The 24,421-nt window shown below is 30.3% G+C and overlaps 1 protein-coding gene across 1 annotated transcript in view; it reads right to left on the reverse strand.

The window, feature by feature from the left end:
• LOC106478484 (A-kinase anchor protein 13-like) overlaps positions 1-24,421 on the reverse strand; it is a 146,934-nt gene that overhangs the window by 18,410 nt on the left and 104,103 nt on the right. Inside the window, exons 10-29 of the mRNA XM_022382087.1 lie at positions 22,064-22,136; positions 21,089-21,467; positions 20,020-20,177; positions 18,751-18,842; positions 17,702-17,837; positions 17,043-17,073; positions 16,470-16,601; positions 16,061-16,154; positions 12,236-12,368; positions 10,110-10,183; positions 9,251-9,317; positions 8,738-8,809; positions 7,895-7,974; positions 6,456-6,517; positions 5,745-5,816; positions 4,124-4,177; positions 2,003-2,138; positions 1,820-1,871; positions 1,007-1,059; positions 373-546 (exon numbers count right to left, since the gene is read on the reverse strand). Of these exons, the coding sequence (XP_022237795.1) occupies positions 373-546; positions 1,007-1,059; positions 1,820-1,871; positions 2,003-2,138; positions 4,124-4,177; positions 5,745-5,816; positions 6,456-6,517; positions 7,895-7,974; positions 8,738-8,809; positions 9,251-9,317; positions 10,110-10,183; positions 12,236-12,368; positions 16,061-16,154; positions 16,470-16,601; positions 17,043-17,073; positions 17,702-17,837; positions 18,751-18,842; positions 20,020-20,177; positions 21,089-21,467; positions 22,064-22,136 (2,124 nt within the window). The remainder of the gene's footprint in view (positions 1-372; positions 547-1,006; positions 1,060-1,819; positions 1,872-2,002; positions 2,139-4,123; positions 4,178-5,744; positions 5,817-6,455; positions 6,518-7,894; positions 7,975-8,737; positions 8,810-9,250; positions 9,318-10,109; positions 10,184-12,235; positions 12,369-16,060; positions 16,155-16,469; positions 16,602-17,042; positions 17,074-17,701; positions 17,838-18,750; positions 18,843-20,019; positions 20,178-21,088; positions 21,468-22,063; positions 22,137-24,421) is intronic.

Consider the following 24,421-nt stretch of genomic DNA (forward strand, 5'->3'; position numbering starts at 1 on the left):
TGGATGACAAGTTTTAGGTTGACAGCATTAAAAAAAAAAGAATGGATTAATATTTCCCCGCAAATTTTTTTCTAATACAAACCTGTGAAAAAAAACTTAATCTAATTTAAGAAACTTTTTTTTGTTGATGTATTATGGCAATTTGTGGGTGTATTAATCAGTTTTCAAATTATTAATCACACAAAGTACCATGCTATGAAAAAATTACCTCAAATACTTTTTATTTTCTTTCTCAGTTGGACAGTTTTGATGTTAGTAAAAAGGATGAATGATGGCAACAATGAATTAAATTATTCTGTGCAAGTTATTGGTTTTTTAATATATTTCTTACAATATTTTCAATATATGTGCAACCTATTAAAATTCTGATACCTGCTCATAAAGAATGTCTCCAATCTTTTCAACTGTTCTGTCCTGATGCTGCCTTTCCCGAAGTTTTCTTAAAAAGCTTGAATGAATCTCTAGCAAGTCTTCCAAGCAGGGAAAAATACGATCAACTAGGTCCTTAGTCAGTCCTACCTCTTTAATCATTCCCTGAGCAAACACCTGTTTTGCATGATGAAATTTTCATGTTTAAACAAGAATATTTTATTACACAATTATGCTGTACAAAAGCTGTTGAAACCATATAATAGTGCTCAGTTCTTGAAGACACTTGAATTTAATTTAGACAAAGAACTAAACAAATAGCCCATTATTTAATATATGATTATACATTCACTGTGGTTAATTAGTCATTATGAAATGATAAAAAGTATTGAAGTGTTAGGAGATAAACACTGAATACTTATAATGTGATGTGTTTAACTTAGTATTAAGTGCCAATGTCTAAGATATTATTAATAAAGTTTAAAAAACCAAACCATTGCAATAAAATATATGATTTGCTAGGTTAAAAAAAATGCATACAAAAATAATTCCAGTATGTTAGGTTTATTTATCTGACACATGTTGTTAACAGACATATTCTTGATATTTTCAATCTAATAACTTTGTAGTTTCTTACCTTCTGCATTATCTTCAGAGTTAAACAATGATGTTTTTCTGTTAGAATAAACTCTGTAAAAAACAAATGTACACCTAAATCACTTACAATACTTTTAAATTTGCAGTTGACTTTTGTATTTGTTAATATTTAATATGCATGCTATCATACTCTAGCTACATAATAAAATTCACAGAGATTTTAGTTTTGAGGTTTACCTTTAGATTCTGAAAACCTATAATAAAAGAATGTTATAAAAAAATTATGTCAATACTGTAGCAGTTTTGGAATATCAAAATTTCCCGGAGTATTTCTCATTATTCAACTGTAAACTTAAGAATTTTATACAAAAATAGGAAATCCTATAACTCAAGCACTTTCAAAAAGTGGATCTTTCTTCATCAGGGGCAAGTGGTGAATAAAGGTTCATCTTTTGAAAGTATTAGGATTATAGGATTTTGTATTTTTGTGTTAACTTTTTTTTTTAACCTACTTGTTTTTCCTACCATCATAGTTTAAGAATTTTGTTACTCAATTTAATAGAAAATAATACATGGCTGAAATTTTCACAATTGTATTTAAGAATTCCACAATACAATCAAAAATTTAGAAATACTACATTAACCCTAAAATACAAAACAAAAATTACGTAACAAGAAGGAAGTGAACGATAAGGATTTATTGAACTTAAGTATAAACAAACAGCAATAGCAGGTAACTATATCAATACATAGTCATTTTCAGAAAATAAAGGTTTTCATTGATTTATATAAACATTGTATCAAAACATATCAATACAGAAATAATGGGTTAAGTTGCTTAGACTACACTTACCATAAATTGACTCTTGTCTTTTTACTTCTCTGTCTTTTAGCTTCTTCAAAATCTAAAATCATAAATTGAAAGAATGACTTACAATAAGTCTCACTAGATGGAGCTTTACAAAAATGTGCATTTTTTAAAAAACAAATACTTCATACTTTTAGAAACCATAGAAAATTGACTAAATTCTCTCACCTTCTTGTCTACTGTGGTACTCCACACTGCAGATTCCTCAACCGCTAACTGAAGGACAGGATCATCTTCTAAATCACTGATTTCTTGACACGCATCTTCAAGAGACTCCAAAGAAGCTGAATTAATGTCCACAATACTATGAAAAGATAATAAATTATCAATTATAAGGAATAAACAAATACATAAAGTTTAAGAGCAGGTATAAGTATGACCCAAATACAGCTTAGTTACTATGTTTGATAAATTATAGTAGAATTCTATGGTATTGATGTAGTAATTGATGGTTTTTTAGTTATTCAAAAGTATATATAAAACCTAAAAAAAAATATTTTGTTTCATGTTCTCCACGTGCAAAATTTTTAAAGGCTTAGCAACCTACGTCAAGCAGCAACTGAGTACAAAGGTCGTAACTAGAAGAGATAATAGTTTGCTTTACTTCTTAATTTACTATTCTATGTTTTAGGAAAAATAACTAAGAACTTATTTCAAAATACCAATAATCTATATACATATATAATGTATAATAAGTGAAATGTGACTGTATTTTACAAAACACTAGTTGACTAAAACACAGCCAAGAAAAGTTACTTTGTAAAGACCAAAGGTCACCTTTATGTTATTTGATACGATAACATGAGTGCACGTGAGCCGCGTCATTGTAACTTCTGTAATGTTAGTCAAGCATGGGTGAAAGGTTAATATAATAAAATTATATATATATATATAAATGTATAACGTTGTGAGATTTAAGCTATTTCGTCTAAACATTTATGTTTTTGTGTTATAATTTATGTTAATTTCGTAATTTTTTTTATGGTGGTTGCGAGATTGGTCAAATTTACCAAACCCGTACAGAGATTAAATACTGAAAATAACAGATAAAATAGTTTTTTCTTAAGAAACGTTTGATAACTATTTGGACATCATAAAGATTTCGCATGTGAAATTTCAAACTTTTCTGATGCATAAAAGCATTTAATTTTAAACTGAAAATTACTTTATATGATAGATAGGCAAGATGTGAAAAGAAAAGAAAGGCATGGGAAAAATATTGCTTTACAAACATCAAAACTTGATAAAAAAATTAGATATTTTGCATATGAAAACATTGTAATGTTCACTGATATACTGCCAAAATTCCTTAACATACACTTACTAATTTAAAAGTTATAGCATGAAAACTACAACAAGAACAAAATGGTTACGAGGTTGGTCCCAAGGACCGAGCCCAGGTTGAAAGAGTTAAGAGCAGGTATAAGTATGATCCAGGGTTTAGTGTTTAAGAGCAGGTATAAGTATGATCCAGTTTTAGTGTTTAAGAGCAGGTATAAGTATGATCCAGTTTTAGTGTTTAAGAGCAGGTATAAGTATGATCCAGTTTTAGTGTTTAAGAGCAGGTATAAGTATGATCCAGTTTTAGTGTTTAAGAGCAGGTAGAAGTATGATCCAGTTTTAGTGTTTAAGAGCAGGTACAAGTATGATCCAGTTTTAGTGTTTAAGAGCAGGTACAAGTATGATCCAGTTTTAGTGTTTAAGAGCAGGTACAAGTATGATCCAGTTTTAGTGTTTAAGAGCAGGTATAAGTATGATCCAGTTTTAGTGTTTAAGAGCAGGTAAAAGTATGATCTGGTTTTGGTCCATATACATTCAAGTACATCAAATAAGGTAGTTGGACAACCAATTTAATTTAGACTAAACTACAAACCTACAATATCCTTTAAAAATACTTTTCAATCTGATTCTCTAGCACTTGTGACGATCTTCTATGTAATTATACATTGTGGATTAAGAGTGAAAGGTAAAAACAAAACGAATGTGAATTATTACCATGGTACTCTTCTTCCTGTCTTACACAAATTTTCTTTAGGAAAATGGGGCACAAAATTTTAAATCCTCTAGCTTGTACATCACTTAACAAGGATTTGCTGGACTAAGATAATCAGGAGTTAATTACGATTTTTTTTATATCTAATCTTGCTCTGATTTAATACCTACTTTGAATTGTGTCATCAGCTGGATTTAATTTTCTTTTCATTAATGATTATCAAATATTTACTGGATTAGATAATGAGGAGTTAAGCATAATTTTTATATCTAATCTTGCTCTGATTTAATACCTACTTTGAACTGGTGTCATCGATTGGATCTGCTTCTTTTTCTTCATTAATTACTTTGCTAAAAGAAAAAAAAAAAGCTTACATTTTTTATAAAAATAACCATTAAAAGGTGTTAAAAATATACTGAAGATTTAAGTTTTAGCACACATGTGATATTAATAATCCCACATGACTTCTGTTCTTAATCTGCATCTATGTCAAGATGAGAAAATGTTTAGAGATCAAGTTTATTTAACTGGATATCTAGGTTAAACAACTATGATTTTTTAGAATGACATGATCAGTCAGGTATATAATCCAATCTTATTTAAGCATTTGAAAATAGGAATACCATTACATAACATTAAATTACAAAGCAACCAGGTAATAGTTTAGGCAAGTTTGTCAATGTAGTTGAGAATTGTTTAACTGACAAATTATGTTTGGAGCTTCTTTTCTTTTTATTGTTTTAATATCTTATGCCTAACCGTCAGTTGTTTAACATAAACAAAAGTACCTAAAACTGTTTAAGTTAAATTATTTTATAGAGGAAATTATCAAATTCAAACTTGCAAAGTTAACCCCAGCATTTAAATGCCAAATTATTATGCTTTAACCTTTCATGAACAAAAGCAAGAAATGCTACTAAACTGTACTAAAGGGTCTACGATGTAGTATTTGCTTCATATTAATTTCACTCATATTTTCAAGCGATCAATTAAATTGATATTCAAAAAAATATATATACAAAACTTTTATACTGTCTAAATGTCAAAACAAATTTATAAGCTGTAGTTGTTAAACTAGTGGCAGATACTGTAAAAACAAATTATTGGAAATTAAGACTTTAAAAGTTTACACCAAATTACGAGAAACATAATTCTTTGTACGTTAACATAATGTAATTAACATTGTTAAATATGCTGCCCATGATTAAAAAAACAATTACAATTGTAAAAATGTAATACTTAATTGATATTTTTTTTATTAATGATAGAAATAATATTTTTTTAGCATTAAATCATACTGATATAAATTATAATAAAACAAAAATGTCAAGCAACACATGATAGTACATGCTTGAGAAAGAAAGAGAGAAATTTGAATATAGTTTGCTACATTAACATGCATAAAACAATCCTAGAACTATCTTCAGCAACCTGAGAATGACAGAATATATTCAGTTTTACATCACTATTTATAAAAAAAAAAACATGAAAACTTCATACAGACTATATTATATACTTCAATAAATATTAGAAGCATTTCACAAAAATTACCATACTAAACAATATATTTCAAGATATGTCAGATCATCATCTTTATTGTAAGGACCAATCATATCTTCGTATTCCTACTTTATTACAGAACTAGTCATGCAGTAGAGAAAGATGATCATTAAGAAAATAAAAAGACCTATCAAAAATAAAATAAGTTTAATGGAATATTGTCACAGAAAACAATTCTATATCACCTTGCTGAAGAAGATGGACTTGGAGAAACTCTCGAAACATACAGAATGCATGCATGATACAAACCCATCTTTGTGCAGAAGGCATGCAAGATGGGCTAGGAAAGTTAGGAGAACCCTTATGGGTTTGAAAATATTAAGCAGTTTTAAAATCAGTACATAGCAACTAACTTACTTGACTCCCAGCTTAGTGGCAACCCTACGCCACTGCGTCGAGCCTCTGGGAGTGTAAGCCCTGTTAGGCATACTGTCAAAAGCAACATTCTCATCAGAACTAAGTGTCAACTAGCTGGTTCTCAACAAACACAAAACATTGCTGATTTTCATATAAACCTGGAGTCTACAGTATCTATACTCGTTTTTTTTCTCAAAATCTGGCTAAGTCCCTAAGCAACTGGCATCCTAAGAAACATGTATTTTTCTACCACCTCAGATCAATATTGTGGTATAGAAATAAAATAATACTAAGGGAAAAGAAATAGTTAAAAAATAAAAAATCTCAAGAAAAGAAACAACAAAGGAACAATCGAGGCCCTGCCCTTATGTATTACTATTATATAAAGAAAATCATTGTAATTACTGATGGATTCCAGAATGATCAAGAAAATGAGAAAAATTAAGAAATCAGAAAATATTGTGGCTAGTTCAATTTGGATTGACACTTTTATTATTAATGATAACAGTTTTTTCTTTCCATTTTGAATGCTGTATGTGTATTGTACAGTGGTACACACAACCAAAAAGATTTCAGATAACAAAACCGTAATTAATACTGTATAAATATGTGCCAAGAAATCTTATTTCACATTTACATTAACCTTTAACAGCATTTTCATACAAATTTCATTTATTATAAAACATGTATTTAAAAAAAAAGTGATCTTACCCTGATGACGGCAATGAAGAATTTGTCTTGACTGGTGCGTCGACTGTAGATGCACCTTGGAGCTTCATTTCAGGAAAGAACAAAATTGTATAAATTGTTGCAAGTCAATTTCCAATGAAAGATTAATTTCAATTTGAAAAGCTACTATAAACATCACAATTTAAAAGTTCCCCAGTACGTATATGTTAAGAAATTGATACAAAATAAGCCAATGAAGTATCATTTCTATGAGATATTCATTCTTAAACAACAATTTTTCTCTGGAGTGGAATGGTTACTTGATGTAGACTTTTGTTTCTTTCTAGGTTAGACATAAGTGGCAGGGTGGAGTTTTCAGAAATTCTAAGTAGTTTAAATAAATAGAAATTAAATTACATAGTACAATTACACCTTACTATTTCTTACATAATCTATACAAGGAAGCAAAGATAGCTTAGGCGCTTTTCTGTAAAGAATTATTATTTGTATAGTAAATGCTACAAATTCAGAGAATCTCTTGAAAATATTTTGTCATTTTTACATGGTTTTTATTACAAAAACATGTTTGTTGTTTAATGGATATCAGGAATATGAAAAATAAATTTATTTACTGTAATTCATTGCAAAGACTTTTGGATCAATGTAAGAACTCACCAGATGAACTGAGGGCATAGCAGCCAAAGTCCTATCTATGATGTTATTTGTATGTCATACAAGAAACTCAATACAGTGGTGTATCATGTCAAAGTTTGTGAAGCAATATATAAAATTCATCATTTCTAAAATTTACACAATCTTGTTCGTTTCAAGTTACTGCCCAAAATATTTTATAACACAGTTCCAATATGAAATCTATGTTTTGTGTTACTAGTTTATTGCAGATTTCATATCAAAGGTGTATAAAAATGTTCTGGCACTGACTTGTTGCAAATATAAATAGCCTGAAACATTATTTTTACACAACTCTGATCTGATATTCATAATAGCCAGTTAAAAAAACAGCAACTAATTTTCATCATAATTTTAATGCAGAACTTTTCACTTAATCAACATTCAACAAGTTTTTAAAACGAGTTCCTGTATTGAAAAACATGTAATTTTAAAGTTAGAAGTGCATCAAAAGTGACAAACACAAAAAAAAACTATCTTCAAAAGAAAACCAAATTTGTTTAGTTTAGTTTTCAGAAAATTATTTTAGACCAGCAGACAACAGAGTTACACGAGAACTTTCACACCAGAGAGCATATAATTGTCCTGTAGTATTACAACTGATTAAACGCTTATTATCTGTTTAGAAACACTGAATTTAGTGACAAAAATATATTTGAAATTCAACAATTTCATTCATTTCTCTAAAGCTTATAAAGCTCCATAATTGTACTTAACCAGACTGAACATCAAAACTTCACTCTGACCAAAATATAAAATAAGTAAGCTACATTGTACATAACATTATTTACCTGTGACTTTGCAACTAGTGTTTGGTCAGTAAATTTTTTGTCTTTTACAGGCTGTGTGTTGTTCCGAGATTTACTGGTGACTGAAGTAAAAAAACAGAAAACCATAATGTTTTTATAATGAAATATATATTAATTCTTTGAAAACTATGCAATATAAAATCAAAAAGTACAGTTACTATAGATCAGCATTTCTTAACCTTTTTGATACCAGGAACGAGCTAGCTGCATTCCTAAACTGTCGCAAACTATTAAAATGCAAGTATAACAAAAAATTACCACTCACAACTAACATAAGAATATTCTGTACATTGTTTGTTTGTTTATGTGAAATCCCATGGACTGACAAAGTAGTTATAGATGACTTACTATTTTATTATGAACATATTTATAGTTTATATATGAAACTTGTAAGGTGTTCAATAAGAAATACACATACATCAAAGCTACATACACCACAAAATTATAGACACAAAACACTTTTACTTTAAAAAACTACACAAAAGAAATCTGTTGCTAGAGTTTACCATAAGTCAGACACAAAATGCAAACACAAATAAGCTTTTTTTTTAATTTGTATAATTTTTACGCAACTTTTTCAAGCTTATTTTGAAAGAAACTGTAAAAATCATTCTCAATAGCACTTTAGAAGAAGTTAATAAAGTGATCTATCAGAGTCCGTTAATTAATTAATGTTACCTTGATAGTTATTTCCACCATACTCTTGTTTCTATTTTAACTAATTAGTATTAATTTATTCAAGCTGAAGATCAGATTCAAACAATGGCATTCACAAACAGTTTTGACATCAGCTAAAAGTTGCAAAACTTTTTACTAATCACACACCTAGATGAGTCATACTCTGAGATACAGGTCTGACGAGATGACGATAGCGGTATGGATAATGAGGAACACGACCTGCGATAACGTGGGACAAGACAGTTACAAACCACACATCGACAGCAAAGCAAGGCAGTTTTCTTGGTGTTATTTACATTAAGGTTTGTTAAAATAAGACGAAAATGTTATAATAGCATAAGAATAAAGCATGCTTTTTTTTTTATTAAGGAGTTAAGGAATAATATATCACATATTATCTTAAAAATCAACATGCATAAAACATTCATATCCAACAGATTTTAGTTACTTTTTAATAAAATGTTATAACTAAACATCTTACAATTATATATTAAATTAGGCTCACGCAGATTAGTGAAAACGAATTACGTACCAGTTGACTATCGTAAAAGATTAATTTTAAGCAAAAAAAAACAAACATATATATAAGACATTAATATTAAACAATGACAAAAACAACAGGGTTTTTAAAGTTAGAACATATCAAAAATTACAACATACTTGTTGGAACCTGAAGTACAGGAACTGAAGACCTTTCCTTAGAAGTGGGAGGATTCAAAGGTTTAACCTGTACGATAGCAACAAAAACTATCTTTAGAAATAATGTAAAGACACAGATTTCAAAGGTTTAACCTGTACGATAGCAACAAAAACTACCTTTAAAAATAATGTAAAGACACAGATTTCAAGTTATTTCAAAGGTTTAACCTGTATGATAGCAACAAAAACTACCTTTAAAAATAATGTAAAGAAACAGATTTCAAGTTTAACTTCTACACAAGTTTCCCAAAATAGATCTTTGTTGAAGGTTTAGATGTATTTTGTGATACAGTAACAACTTCTTGAATAACAATATGATAAACTAAATGTACATGCATTGATTCCACTACCTAGACCATCAGCTATTATGGACAAAGAACCATTATTCGAAGGTTTCCGTAAGTCCCAAAAAATAAACTTATTTCCAGCTTTGCTCTAATTACAATTACTTTGAAAACTAATTACTTTTTATTCTTTCTTTCTGGAATTCTCATGTAAACTTGAGGTTTCTTGATCACTTATGTTTTGCTACAAGTTGAACCTTGAACAGGCATACAAAACACGATAAAGATTTGAGAAATTCTACACTTTACTTACTTAAATATTCAGAATAAACACACTAAACAGCAGAATATGTGATATTTTGAGAATAAGGTGACATGCTATGTTTCAATTTCTACTTTAAAACAAAGGAATATCATAACTGTATTACATTCTGTTTCTGATAATCACAGGAAAACATAGTATATTTCTCATGATAGCAAATATACTTAAGTATTCTTAGATAATTGAAAACATTATTATTTAATATGCCACTTACCCTTGAACTTTTGAATTTTGTACAGTCAATAATTTGATCCTTACACGAGCTTGAGTGAACTGCTACCAAACAATCTGAAATTGAAAATAATGCTTAACAACCAATCTTATGAGTTTCAATGAAATGTCACACCAAAGTTTTGAAATTTCAATACTAATTGGAAGAACAAGTTATATGTATATTATGTAGGAGTTTTCCACTGTAAAAGAAACAGCACTCTGCATATGTTGTGCCTTTTCATTGGACCATAGATTAATTAATGGCAGCACAACATATTCATGCCTTGCTGCCATCTAGTGGTGTTAGTAATAGCTCTTAAAGAAAAATCTTAATAACCATACTTTTCAAATCCAGATGGTATTTCTACAAAATAACAAATGACACAAAATAATAACAAAAAAGAAATAACTTTTGTTTTATATAAATGTTTAAAAAGCCTAATCTGTACTCCTACCAGATAAAGATTTATGAAATATTATTTCTAAATTACTTCAGTAAATATATACAGTAAGCTAGAAATCATTCTGACATAAAAAAAAATGTGTATGCCTGAACTTTGTTCATTCAGATGAAATGTAAATGAAATGTTTTTTTTTCTATTTTATTTATGTGAATTCTAAAGCTCATGTGCATGATTACATATAAACAAATCATATTGCTAAAAACAAGATCTCTAAAGTTTTTACACTTTAGGTTGTAACACGTATTGATATTTTGAACCTGAATGGTACCTTAAATAAAAGACGAACTAAACAGACAAGTCAAAGACCTCTCTCTTCAAGTTTAGATATAGCTACCCTTAGCATCCATAGCTTATGCAGCTTCTCTTAACGAAATAATGGAACAATCGTATAATACCTCCGGAGTTGATAATGTGCCACATTAGTGTTTGAACATTAGGTATTCCAATCAGCAGATTGGGCTTACTAACCAGTACCAGGTTACATTCAGCTTCATTATGATACAAACAATCAGGCATATGTATTATTGTGTTACTAAATTTGGAATCCTCTAAAGCTTTACCATATGTATTTGATGTGTCTGAATACATGATAAAAACAATCAGGTGCAAGTATTATCGTGTTACTAAATTTAGGATGCTCTGAAGCTTTACCACGTGTCTGAATACATGGTACAAACAATCAGGTACAAGTATTATTGTGTGATTGAATTTAGGATGCTCTGAAGCTTTACCACGTGTCTGAATACATGATACAAACAATCAGGTACAAGTATTATCGTGTTACTAAATTTAGGATACTCTGAAGATTTACCACGTGTCTGAATACATAATAAAAACAATCAAGTACAAGTATTATTGTGTTACTAAATTTAGGATGCTCTGAAGCATTACCACGTGTCTGAATACATGATACAAACAATCAGGTACAAGTATTATCGTGTTACTAAATTTAGGATGCTCTGAAGCTTTACCACGTGTCTGAATACATGATACAAACAATCAGGTACATGTATTATTGAGTTTCTAAACTTGGGATGCTCTGAAGCTTTACTATTTATGGTTAATGTATCTGATTATATAATACAAACAATCAAGTATTATTGCAATGCTAATTCAATCTGTTTTGTAGTTTAGCATTTCTGGCTATCTATTGTTTTAGATACAAACAAACAGATATTTTTGCCCCATGTTTTAGTACAATTGGTTTTAAAAATTTTGTAACATAGCTAACTTAATTCAAGCAAATATAATCTTGCCATATACATACCATCATTATGTTAAAGTAATGTCTTCACAAGTTCAATACAAAAAAAATAAAAAGTTAAAAATGACAAATCTAACGAGTCTTCTTTAAAACAATATTCATGAAATGAATGAATGATAAAATGTTAATCTAACAGTATAATTAAGTTTAGGTCAGAAGAAGACACAACTACTAAAATCTCTCTCTTCAATTTATCCCGAAGGATCTTCTTGTTTTAGGACTTTGAATAGTTACCTGCAATTCTGAAAATTACAATTAAACGAATCATTTTGTACAATCCTGTTCTATAAATAACTCCATGTTTCATAAACGATCATCCTACAGTCAAAGGTTTTATCACTTTAAATCTTAAGTGTATCATGTAACAATAGGAGATTAAGGTAAGATTTAGATAGATACTTTCACAGCGAAGAGCTGGCTTATTGGCCAGAGGCTTGTTACACACATCACAATCAGCCGCTATACTGTAACAAATAGAAACAAACTGGTGGGCAGACTTCCTGTTCTCTTTGTCTTTTTCTTCATGCTTACTCTGATGAAAGAAAGTAAAGAAATCATGACTAAAAAACAAAATACAGTATTGTATATTCTTAATTTTATATATAATTCTATAGAAAAATATCATTACATTCACATGTAGTTTGTTGATAAAGAATAATTTCAGTGTCACACTTTAAAGTATTTCTACAGAAAGGCTCAATAGTTAAGTTCTGATGCTGTCCTCAGAACTACTTCCCCCTTGTTGATCATGCACAATCTGCTGGCCATGGCTATGTAATATTGTCCAACACAATAATTACCATTGTAACAAATTTCTGTAAAGATTGGAAAGGTCAATCTTAAACCACACCCCTTGACAAACTTTCCACAGATTCTTTGCTGTGGGCTGACCATGACCCAGTCGTTATGATGGACTGTGAACCTGAGAATTTGTGACTTACATCCCATCATCAGTAAAATAATAATAACAATAATCTGTACTTTAGGGCCATGGGTGTTTATAATAGAGGTGGTGATGACTAATTACCTTGTCTCTGCAGAGGTTGAGTACATTATATTAAAACGATTTTGGAACCACACCGTGTAATTAGAATCCATATTGCATATCTGGTCATGCTATCTGATGATCAGTGTAAAATGTAGTGCACAAGGTTTTATCATAAGACTTCCACGTACAAAACACAACATTCAACCTTTAACGGATAGTGGAAAGCCTAGTGTATGAGGACAATTGTTTCCCACAAGCCAGTTCAACAGTTTGACTGCACAGATATCTATATACGCATTGCATCTGGCAACTTCACTAGGATGTTTTTGTATGGAACAGCATGCTTATCTGTTTCATTCTTCAGCTGCTTGAGGTTTGTGATGGTTGAACAGAGATGTCATAGAAGCAACTTGTGAGCCAGAGACTTGTGTCATGTATTCAGATGGAGATCCTACTTTATGTTGTGTACAGTTGCCACCGACATTTGTCTTCATCTGTTCTCACTTCATACAATATGTCTCACTTTGTTTACCACAGATGGGGTACAACTTGTTGCAGGTCTCTTTCTGGATGGTTATGGTGTCCTGTTGATCCATACTTCTATGTTTATCAATTCCATTAAGTACAAAAGATCTCTGATCCAAACTCATCTTTATGAATTGAGCGTATGAATATTTTGCATCAGAAAGAGCTGTTACATATTCTTCCCAAAGGCAATAAATTTTTGCTTGTATCACACTACCTTTGAAACACCTAAGAATGCCAAAATGTAGTTCTGAAATATGTCGCTCTACCATGATTTTTTACAGGGATTGTCACATTACTTGCTGATTTGCATATTCAAAACTGCTTTAATATAACATATTCAACCATTTGTAGTCTATCACTTTAAAATTAGGGACAGCTAGAACAAATAGCTCTTCATTTAGCTTTACACAAAATCCTTCACTGTACTTGGACATTTTTTTTATATTGTGAACTGTGGTGCTGGTCTGAGCATTTGTCTATCTCCCATTTAAAAAGCTGTGCTCACAGACAAAACTCAACATTCAATTTTGAAATGATGGCAGAACAGGCGCGAATAATGTTGATTCCAAATTATATTTTGCAAGAAGGATGTTCTACAATAAATTGTTAGGAATTAATCACATTATCATATTTTTCAAAATGTGATGTAACTTAAAGAATAAAAATGTAGATTTACTGTATGTTATTGTTGAATGGCTCTAAGCATGACCGAAATGATCAACAGTGGGCAGTATAAGTAGCTCAGCTTTGGAGCACAATTAACCTTTTTAAAGCCCATGAAATAATTTAAATTGATAGATTAACAAACTTTTCCTGTCACTGGGGACGGGTACTTATGCTGTGGCTTCTAAGACTACTTTTAAGCAAACCAAATACAAAGAAGTTTATGGTTGTACAGTCCATTGATTTTACAGATACATTGTTGAAATGGAAAGTATGAACACAGGTTTCACTATCAATGGTTAGTAAAAATACATTGCTGTGGATCTACGTGCAACTTAATGATTTATTCTAATGTACACTCATACATTCTTTGCATCCTAGCCATGCAGTACAGGAAGTATATCTAGCATAACTGTTCTCCTAATAACTGCATTTCCCGATAGATACATACCACCTCTCACAAAATAGCTTTTCTTAACTAGTGCTGCCCTCTACTGGGGCAAATTTTCACCACGCGCCACTAGCCTTCTACCTTCCACTTCTGCATCTCCACATGCAAATTATCATGCAACAGCTCTCCACCAATTGGAGTGCAACACCACTCCTATTGTAACCAGCACCCTCTTCACATCCATACTCATTAATCACTTCTTGATTGGCAGTAGCACTGTACAGATGTGCTGGTTTTTGCTCACAGATTTGTCAACATTTTGTTTATTTATAATGTCATAAATTTTGTGAGTTATGTTTTTCAATGATCATTTGGTTACATGCAACTTTTGTTAGCAATCACTTTCTTAGGGGAAATCCTGGATAACCAGAGCAACTTTGAACTTATGAGTGATCAGGAATTTGCAATGAACCAAATATACAGGTACTAAACAAGTGATCTGTGGCAGTACGGCTCACATCTATGGTAAATATCAGTACAAGCAAATTTTTCTTATATAGTGTAACTAACTCTTCATGTTAGCTTATACTTTACTTCACCATTTCAGAAAATACTGTTCTAATTATTCCAATGTATGCAAGAGAAACGCCTTCTTAAACGACAGAAAATAGGACTGATCAAGAAGATTTTCTTTAAAGGCTGCAAAATGTTTTAAAAACTTGTCCTTGGTGATATTTTGCAAAATAATTAAATAAAAATAAAATAGATAAATTAGGGTTATTAATTTTCTCGCACTTCACTTACTTCAGTAAACAAAATACTAACAACATTTCAGTCATATATCCTAACAGCCACGAGTTGTTCATGACAAACTACTGAGAAAGTCAATTCTTTAACATCACCTACATGCATGTGTTTGAGAGCTATAAGTGACAATAAACAATAAGTGACAATAATTTTATTATTAACCATCACTAATGGAACGTTTATAAGAAAAAAAAGAAGAAAAGTTACAGTATCTGAAAATGAAACATACTGACCATAATATTTTATTAACAGTGAAAACATTAGAATTCCACTACTACCATTAAAAGAACAAGAAATGCTGACAGGTATATTGGGCCCACTTACATCTGAAACACATTTTCTAAACTATTTTAATATGCACCAAATTGTGTGTGGATTCGTGACTTTGTTGGTTTTAGGGTTCCTGAAAACATTGGAGTCACAGAAAAAAATTGTAAACAAAAAAATATCATCAACATTGCAGTTAACCACACTATTTACAGTAGAAGTTCCCTTCATATTTTTTCATAGAAAATGAGTGATTTCACCAAGATTATTGAGCCAATTCTTAGAATGAATGATGTAATAGGGAAAAAAACATAAGATTACTCGATATAGAGCATCTTACTGATCATGAACAATATTAACTAAAATCAGTAATTTAAGGATTATACAAATTATCATAATTGTATAATAATAACAACAATCTGTGCTTCACATAGTACATTTTGAATGCGTTACATTCTAGAAAAAGAGACAAGTAAACCATGATGTTGGTACTAATACAAAGATACTTTTTTAAATAGTATCATATCAAAGTTTGTAAAACATTTCATTTTAAGTCTAATATGTTGCTAAAGACTTTTACCTTTCTTTTTCTGAAGAAAAGACTCCCTCTCTTCTTCCTTTTTCCAAATGGTTTATCATCGTCACTATCCTGACCAGTCAAGTAATTCTGGTTTCTAAAATTATATCGAGAATGGGGTGATGGAATTTATTATGCTTTGTTTCTAGTTGTATAAGTGCATTGTAATATTCAAGTTATATGAAATTAACATCACTGCTCATGGACTATAGGATAATACTTTTTAAACAATTTGAATACATTATTTGTTCGGTAGCAAAAATGGTTGTTTCTGTGTGATAAAGTTCACTAGGTCTAACTACCTAACTTGTGAATCAGCCATGGATTTCATCTTTACTAGAGCCATGCTGTAAAACTGGTAGCGAGATGAAAGTAACTCAAAATATAGCAAGTTGAAACTGAACACACTTACTGATAGCTTCTCAACAAATCAGCTAATGACACTTGGGCCAAAGGAAAACTAGATTCTTCATCTTCAGGCAACATACCAACACTAAGCTCATCGTCCAGGTCACACATGTCGAGTGGATTGAAATTAAATAAACTACAAAAACAACACAGACAAGCATGGGTTGCTAATAATTAAACAACACAGCAGCTTTGCTTCATTACAAAACAAAAGAAAGCATTTGGACAAAGCCCCATGACAAAAATGCATTATTTTTACACATTCCAAGTTTACAGTTACAAAATATAAAAAGAATACATATAGATACACCACCACACAGACATAAATGTAAACACAAACAAAGTGTATAATCAGAGTTTTTGTGTTGAATTTACATGTATTATGAGAGTTCTTTTTACATATAAATATAGAAATTAATATGTAGTAAAATATTTAAAATGTACTGCATAACTGAGTGCACAATAAAATATTACATCAAAAATCATACTGCAGAACTATATGAAACAACTAAAAACCAATAAAAAAAGAAACTTCAAAAGCAGCCATAGCCATATTCGTGTATATACTAATGCTTACCCATCTCCAGCTTCTGCTATTTCTTCAAACCCTAGAGGAAGAATATAGAACCAAAATTTCAGCAAATCAAAAGTAAATATGGTATTTTAAAATTCTAGCTCTTTCATTATTGTTATAACTTAGATGATAAAGTGCTTGTCAGAGTTAAAATGTAATCACACAAACTTTGATATTAATATTTTCAGTAAATAGTTGTAATTTAAGACTTATTTCAGTCCTCATTCAGTAATTGTATCTTAATTAAGTTTAAAACATTTATGTTGCTCATATTGATATTGAAATTTGCAAAACCATCTAGAACACAAATTTAGGCCTATTGGATACTATTGCTTCTCCAAATTTAGGCCTTTAAACTGTAACTTTTGCAATGCCTATGTATTTTCAAGTTTCCCATGAAGTAATACAGGTTTTAACAAGGCATGTTAAGAAATAAACAGTTTAATAAGGTAATTTCATGATTTTTGTGAAGCCATTATCTCCTTCCTTCTTAAAATCAGAAATTCTACTACAGAATCAAATTGTTACTTGAAAATTCATATCTTTACAACTAACTAATTAGCTTGTTACAAATTAACTGCTTCAAAACTTTGCTAAATAAGTTCTGCAAAGATAAGTTGCAACAATTGGTCTTAGAGACCCATAAATTAATTTGGCCATACCCTCTGCTGTTTGTTGGGCTGCAAAAATGGAAGGGGTAGAAACAGACTTTTGCAGAGGAGACCATGGTTCCAAAAGACAGGTGGAGGTCTGACATCTAGGATCACTGCTGTCTAAGCCTTTGCTTTCTTCACAGTGCTAATATAAGTGTATATGAAAGAAACATAAATAGCTTAATAGTAATACAGTTTGACAGATCAATGTTATTAAACAAAACAGTAGGCAACATACAAGATGGATAGAAACCTTCTTGATAGCTGTGGAAGCTTAAAATTTAATGTTTGGTCTCGTATTAACTTTTTTAATTTAAAAAAATAAACTATTTCAGTATTCAGCAACATGATTCACATATGATTTACCTTTAATTATGTTTAAAGTTATTATTGCCTTATCAAATCCAGTTTAAGGCCAGTGTAAAGATGCCTAAAGTATTAAAATGTTTGTTAAGTTATTATAAACTTACTAAAAGTCCTTAATGTTATAAATCAATACAAAAGAAAAATAAAACCCATAATGATATTTTAGGCCAAGGGTCTCCAAACTACAGCCCACGGGCCACGTCCTACCTGCCAACAGTTTATTAAAGTAATAATATAATTTTTTAATATTAAAAAAATAAAATAAAAATAAAACGTAATTGAGTGAAAGCCAATCTGATCATGTATGCATCCCTACTTAATTTTACCACGACCCCCTCAAGCCCGTGAAGCCTAAAAAGATCTACCTCCCAGCCCTTGTCCAAAAAAGTTTGGAGACCCCTAGTTTAGGCCAATATGACTTAATCAAAAGTTAAGATTTATTAGGAAATTATTATACTCAATGGCAACTATCTTATAGTGGCTGTTCCAATAAGGAAAAAGCAAATAAAATTAACATACATTTTGGTGCAGTCATAACCAGTACTAAAAGTTTGTTGTTATTGCATTAAAAAAAAAAATAATAAATATTATGAGGAGCCAATTTAAAATAAATATTTGAAATTAAAAATTTTTTCTTTTATATAAGCTAGGCAATTTCAATATAGAACTAAAGATCTCTATACTGTTTTTACCTTGGCACATTCTGCAATGTTGGACATACTATGACCTGATGACCTGGTGCCTTGACTAGAAAGAGATAGATGAGTCATTTCTTCACTTCCAGCTGGAAACAAAGAAAAATAAACAGCAGGTTATTTTTCAAATGTACTCACTGCATTAGCAATTAAAATTGTGAAAGGAATAGCAAATTTTACCAAAGGATAATAACAAACACCACATAACTGAATGCATTTCACAAGCAAAGTGTACATTTCAGCAATAGCAAACTTTGAAACATTCCACATTTATAATCAGTTCTTACACAAATGTTATAATTTGCATGCATATCATACATGGTTATGATTTTTCTTTTTCAAGAGATGTTTATATTTTCTATATATAGCATACTAAACTAGCTTTTATAAGGTTTCACAAAAACAACCAAAAGCAGATCCAGTGAAATTTTTAAGAGTGATTACTGCTAAGTTTACAGTAAGGCTTATTTGGTTAAAATAAACAGGTTATTCCTTATAACATTAAATTACAATGCATGCATGATGCCTGTGGCACAAACTAATTCTTTCAAAATATACAAAACAATAACAAACATATAATTAGAAACAAAACACTTTAGAAATACTACACAAAGTACATGTAAGAACTTGCAATATAGTCTGTTGAACTTGAGCCAACAAGTGCATATAAGATACATAGCAATGCAAATGTTTTATGTCAAAGCATAAGCTACAACTTAGCAGAGAAATAAGACAGCAAACAACTTCATATAAATGTTTTTTATTCTATTCGATGTTTTGATTTATGAATTTCTCAAGGGTCTTTGAGTGACACAAGTAACAAAATGATTATAAATTATAGTAACCAAAAAGAATAAAAAAAACGTTTGTCGTCTTCCTTGAATACAGTTTCCATTCTTCAGTCAGTACTGCAAACTTTAAAAAATAATAACTAAGAGAATTGGTTTTCCTTATGATTTGAAACAAATATGTTTATTTAATAGATTTATACCAGCATTCAATACTACAAAAACAAAATATATCTAATTTTTGATGCTTTACTAAGAAATATACTTCAATGGCTCCAATAAATACAACTCAACAACAAAGCTGTTATTATCTTCTTAAAACTTTCCACTTGCTAAATAGTTTCTGTTCAGAAATTGAGAAAGAGTATCTTTAGTGAAATACAATATGAAATTAGATAATGTACACTGATTTTCTGAAATATGAAATTTATGTATGCCTTTCTATCAATGTGCCTTTGTAAAATCCTTCTTTGCTAACCTGAAAAACTGCGTTGCTTCTCGTAACTACATCCTCCATGATTTAAGGGTTGTCCTTCATTGTGCTCTTTTGTGGACCTTCCAACGGAGAATGAAGTTCCATCCATAGCATCATAAAATGCTTCTTCTGTGTCCGAATTTAAGCTACTCAAACTCATGCTAGCATTAATAAAATAACAAGGAAAAAAAATCATATTTCTCCTATTTCTACATATTTTTAGCTTTGGATAAAATTTCACACTATACAAGCAAGGAAATTTTTAAATAGAGGCAAATAACTTCTTGAAATATTTTTTTTTTTCTTACAAGTATTTCACATTCTAAATTTAAACAATTGTTGTATTTATGAAATTTATAACACTACAGAAGAATCTACAAGTTTTTAATTAATCTTGCACTAGATGTGTAAAAATCATAAAATGTACCTAAACGTGTCACACTATAACTTATGCAAAAATCAACCTTACACTATCACGTAAGTACTATAAACACACAGTACCATTACTTATATGAAAATCAACTTTATGTTATCATTTCAGTACTATAAACACACAGTATTATTACTTATATGAAAATCAACCTTACACTATCATTTCAGTACTTTAAACACCAGTACCATTACTTATATGAAAATCAACTTTAGTTATCATTTCAGTACTATAAACACACAGTACCATTACTTATATGAAAATCAACTTTAGTTATCACTTCAATACTATAAACACACAGTACCATTACTTATATGAAAATCAACTGTACACTATCATTTCAGTACTCTAAACACACAGTACCATTACTTACACAAAAATCTACTCTTTGCTAAAATTTACATAAATCAGTTTATGGCAAATCAAAGTTACCAAAATATGAAGGTCAATTAAAATGTTATTAATTCATGCAATATGATACTGTTTTATTATTATTATTATTATTTTACATAGCAATATTTTGTTAATTTAAATTAGAATACTTAAGAAATACCCACTAAACAAAATTATGTTCGAAATATGATTGTGACATTTATTAATTGTCCTTTTGCACAAAAATGACGAACATTTTCATACACATACCTTCTCAGAACTTCACTCCCATCACCCATCTCTTCTTCATACATGGCTGACCAACTTTTTCGTCGTGGTAACTCTTTCTTTCCTGACTTTTGTGCACACCTCTGTGATGAAGTACCCCCAATCTGTCTTCTAGAAGATGGCGTGTTACTATGGGCTTTCACTGACCGAATCCTACCTTCAGCAGTACTAACAAAGTTCAGAAATTCTTGAGAGTTAGAAGGAGTGACATCATTGACTTGGATCTTGACGTTAGTTGCTTCTGTTAATGATTTAGTATAACGTTGATCATTGGCAAGGTAGGTTTTCTGAGGTAGACTATAACTAGTCATGGTGATAAAGCCTAACCTTCTTCCATGTTGGGTTGGCTCTTCATTAATCCCTTGTTTTTTTAAAAAGAATAAGTGAGTGACACCTAGTGTTTACTTATTTTTGTAATTACTTTAGTTTTTGAAGATAATTATTAAATATTAAATTAAAAATATTTAAATCATTAAAAATATTAAATCAAACAGAAAGAACAGATATTGACATTTGGCTATTAAATTTAGAAAACTAATAAATTTGTAAATTCTGGTACTGTTTAACTGCCATTATTTGCTTAATAACCAACACAAGTGATTTCATAAACTCAAGTAAGCCTTATAAGTGTTTGTACAAACTAATGCAAAATTTAATTTGATGCACTTTGGCTAAAATCAACAAAATTATCGATCACCCTTGCTGGAGGTTGCTAAAGCATTTGAAGACCAAAGAACCCCACCATGGATAACTTCCATTTTTAAAATGAGTAAAACATACAAAATAAATACTGTTTGTAAAGAATAGTTTAGTTTTTATAATCATTTTAATTTTTAGCAATATTTAATTAAGAATAAATTTAATAAATGTAATATACATGGCTAATAGTTGAGAGTGTAAAAGAAATTTTAGACTCTAGGCTATCAAATATTAAAAGTGTCAGATTATAATTAGTACCTGTTAAAGCCACTTCTGGAGTTAGAATAGGGCACGATGAGCTCAATCTGGTGGTCAAACCTCTCTGTTTTCTCTATACAGAACAAAGAGTTATTGTATTAATGATTCAAAAATGAATGACAATTACATTTTTTGCTCTGTGCTCTAAGTAATCTATTTGAAAATAACAACTTTAAGCTGAAGAAAAATGTATAATAAGCATATGTATAAATAAATATATAATGGTGATATAAGTTGTTTTATCAAATGAAGATCTGACAGAAGACCCGTGAAACCTAGAGAGAGAGATGGTGATACAAGTTGTTTTATCAAATGAAGATCTGACAGAAGACCCTGTAAAATCTAGAGAGAGAGAGATGGTGATACAAGTTGTTTTATCAAATGAAGATCTGACAGAAGACCCATAAAATCTAGAGAGAGAGAGAGAGAGAGAGATGGTGATATAAGTTGTTTTATCAAATGAAGATCTGACAGAAGACCGTGAAACCTAGAGAAAGAGATGGTGATATAAGTTGTTTTATCAAATGAAGATCTGAAAGAAGACCCGTGAAACCTAGAGAGAGAGAGAGAGAGAGATGGTGATATAAGTTGTTTTATCAAATGAAGATCTGACAGAAGACCCGTGAAACCTAGAGAAAGAGAAATTATAGTACCATCATCATAAATGTATTGTTATTTTTTTCTGTTAATTTCTCCACTCACTTATATTTTTAATGAGGTACTTCCAAGAAATTGATGGTATAAAACTGCATATTAAAACAATGATTTGTGTTTGAAGCACTGACGAAAACAGAACCACTGGATAGTTAACTACCTACTGCTGGGTAACCTTAAATCCGATACAGTTGATCCATGTATGACTAGAAATACTGAAAACTTTGTTCACACAATATACATTGTTCCAAGAAAGTACTCTAATATGATGATGAGATTAGTGTAGGCCATGACAAATTATGATTAGTGTTTTTGATGACTAGTTAAACAATAGGGCAAGTAATCCAAAACAGTAATTTGAAATAATAGGGCAAATGTCACTAATATGAAGTGCTGGTTAATCCTAAATTGAATACAAAACTATTTGATGTTCCTACTGACCTGTCATTTCATTCAATTCACTTGGGAATAATGCCAAATGTTTGATTACAACTGCAGTGTATCAACATAAACGAAAAACAAATACATAACTACCTAGTAAGATAACCAGTCTTAAACAAGATAAATTTGTTTGCAAGAAAAGTACATCTTCAAAAAAAAAAGCTGTTTGATTACAATAAAAAAGTTTTACAATTTTGTGTACTTCATTTCGATAATCTTGATTTTACTTTTTTTATCATGACACCATGTCAAGTAACAAATGGACACCATGCCTAAACACTCCATTTCAACAGATTTAATATTCTACACAAATTTCACAAAAATGGAAAACAAACGGAACTTTTGACTAACCCTGTAAAAAAGAGAACTGAGCAAACATATGTCATCACTTCAATACAAACTCAGCTAATTACAAACACCGTCTCTTATATAAATACGTCAGTTTCGAAATTTTGATATTTAAAGAATGTAAATATGTATACTGAGGGAAGGACACAGGGGGGGGGGGGTCTGTTTAAAACTGTTGAAGTACAATAAACCAAAATAAGATGGTATGATTTATATCCGATTTTCATAACATGAAATGTTTATTCACATGTGCACTTACACACGCTGTCTCTTTCATCAAAACTACACAACGTTAAATTTTTAGAGCAACGACAGATTAAAAGTTGTATATATATATGTATAAAGTCACATGTGTTTATCACAGCAGGAAGGTACGTCCTGCGACGAATCTCCTGGTGTGAAAATACAGTACGGAGTACAAACATGGATTAACAAAAACAACGAAATGCCTTTGGGAATAAGGCTGACGTCAGCAGTATTGAACGACGATCTACAACCATGCTCATCACAGTTTAAATACTATAACTGAGAGTTCTAGCACCATCCTAATCAAATCTCAAGGCAATAGCTAATTCAAGCAGCCCTCTAGCGGTTAAATTATCCAACTCATAAATACAGCTTTAATGCACATTCTAAGAGCACGAGTCGTTGCTATTACCACCCTGTTTACCTTCCGTTTTTTTCGTGTTTCTTAATACAAGTTTTTCTTCTTTTTCACACATTAATTACTATGTTATTTCCGCTTAGATGTACCGACGTGGGCGCCTTACTAGTGTGTTTGTAGGAAGGGGAGTAAGAAAAATATTCTATACTATTCGACAATCCTTAGAGCTTTTTCGATTGAATTTTATCGTTTGTAAAAATATAATCATGTAATTGGACTATATATATATATATATATATATATATAGTAGG

The sequence above is a fragment of the Limulus polyphemus genome, unplaced genomic scaffold (genome assembly GCF_000517525.1).
Source record: "Limulus polyphemus unplaced genomic scaffold, Limulus_polyphemus-2.1.2 Scaffold215, whole genome shotgun sequence".
Lineage (NCBI taxonomy): Eukaryota > Metazoa > Arthropoda > Merostomata > Xiphosura > Limulidae > Limulus > Limulus polyphemus.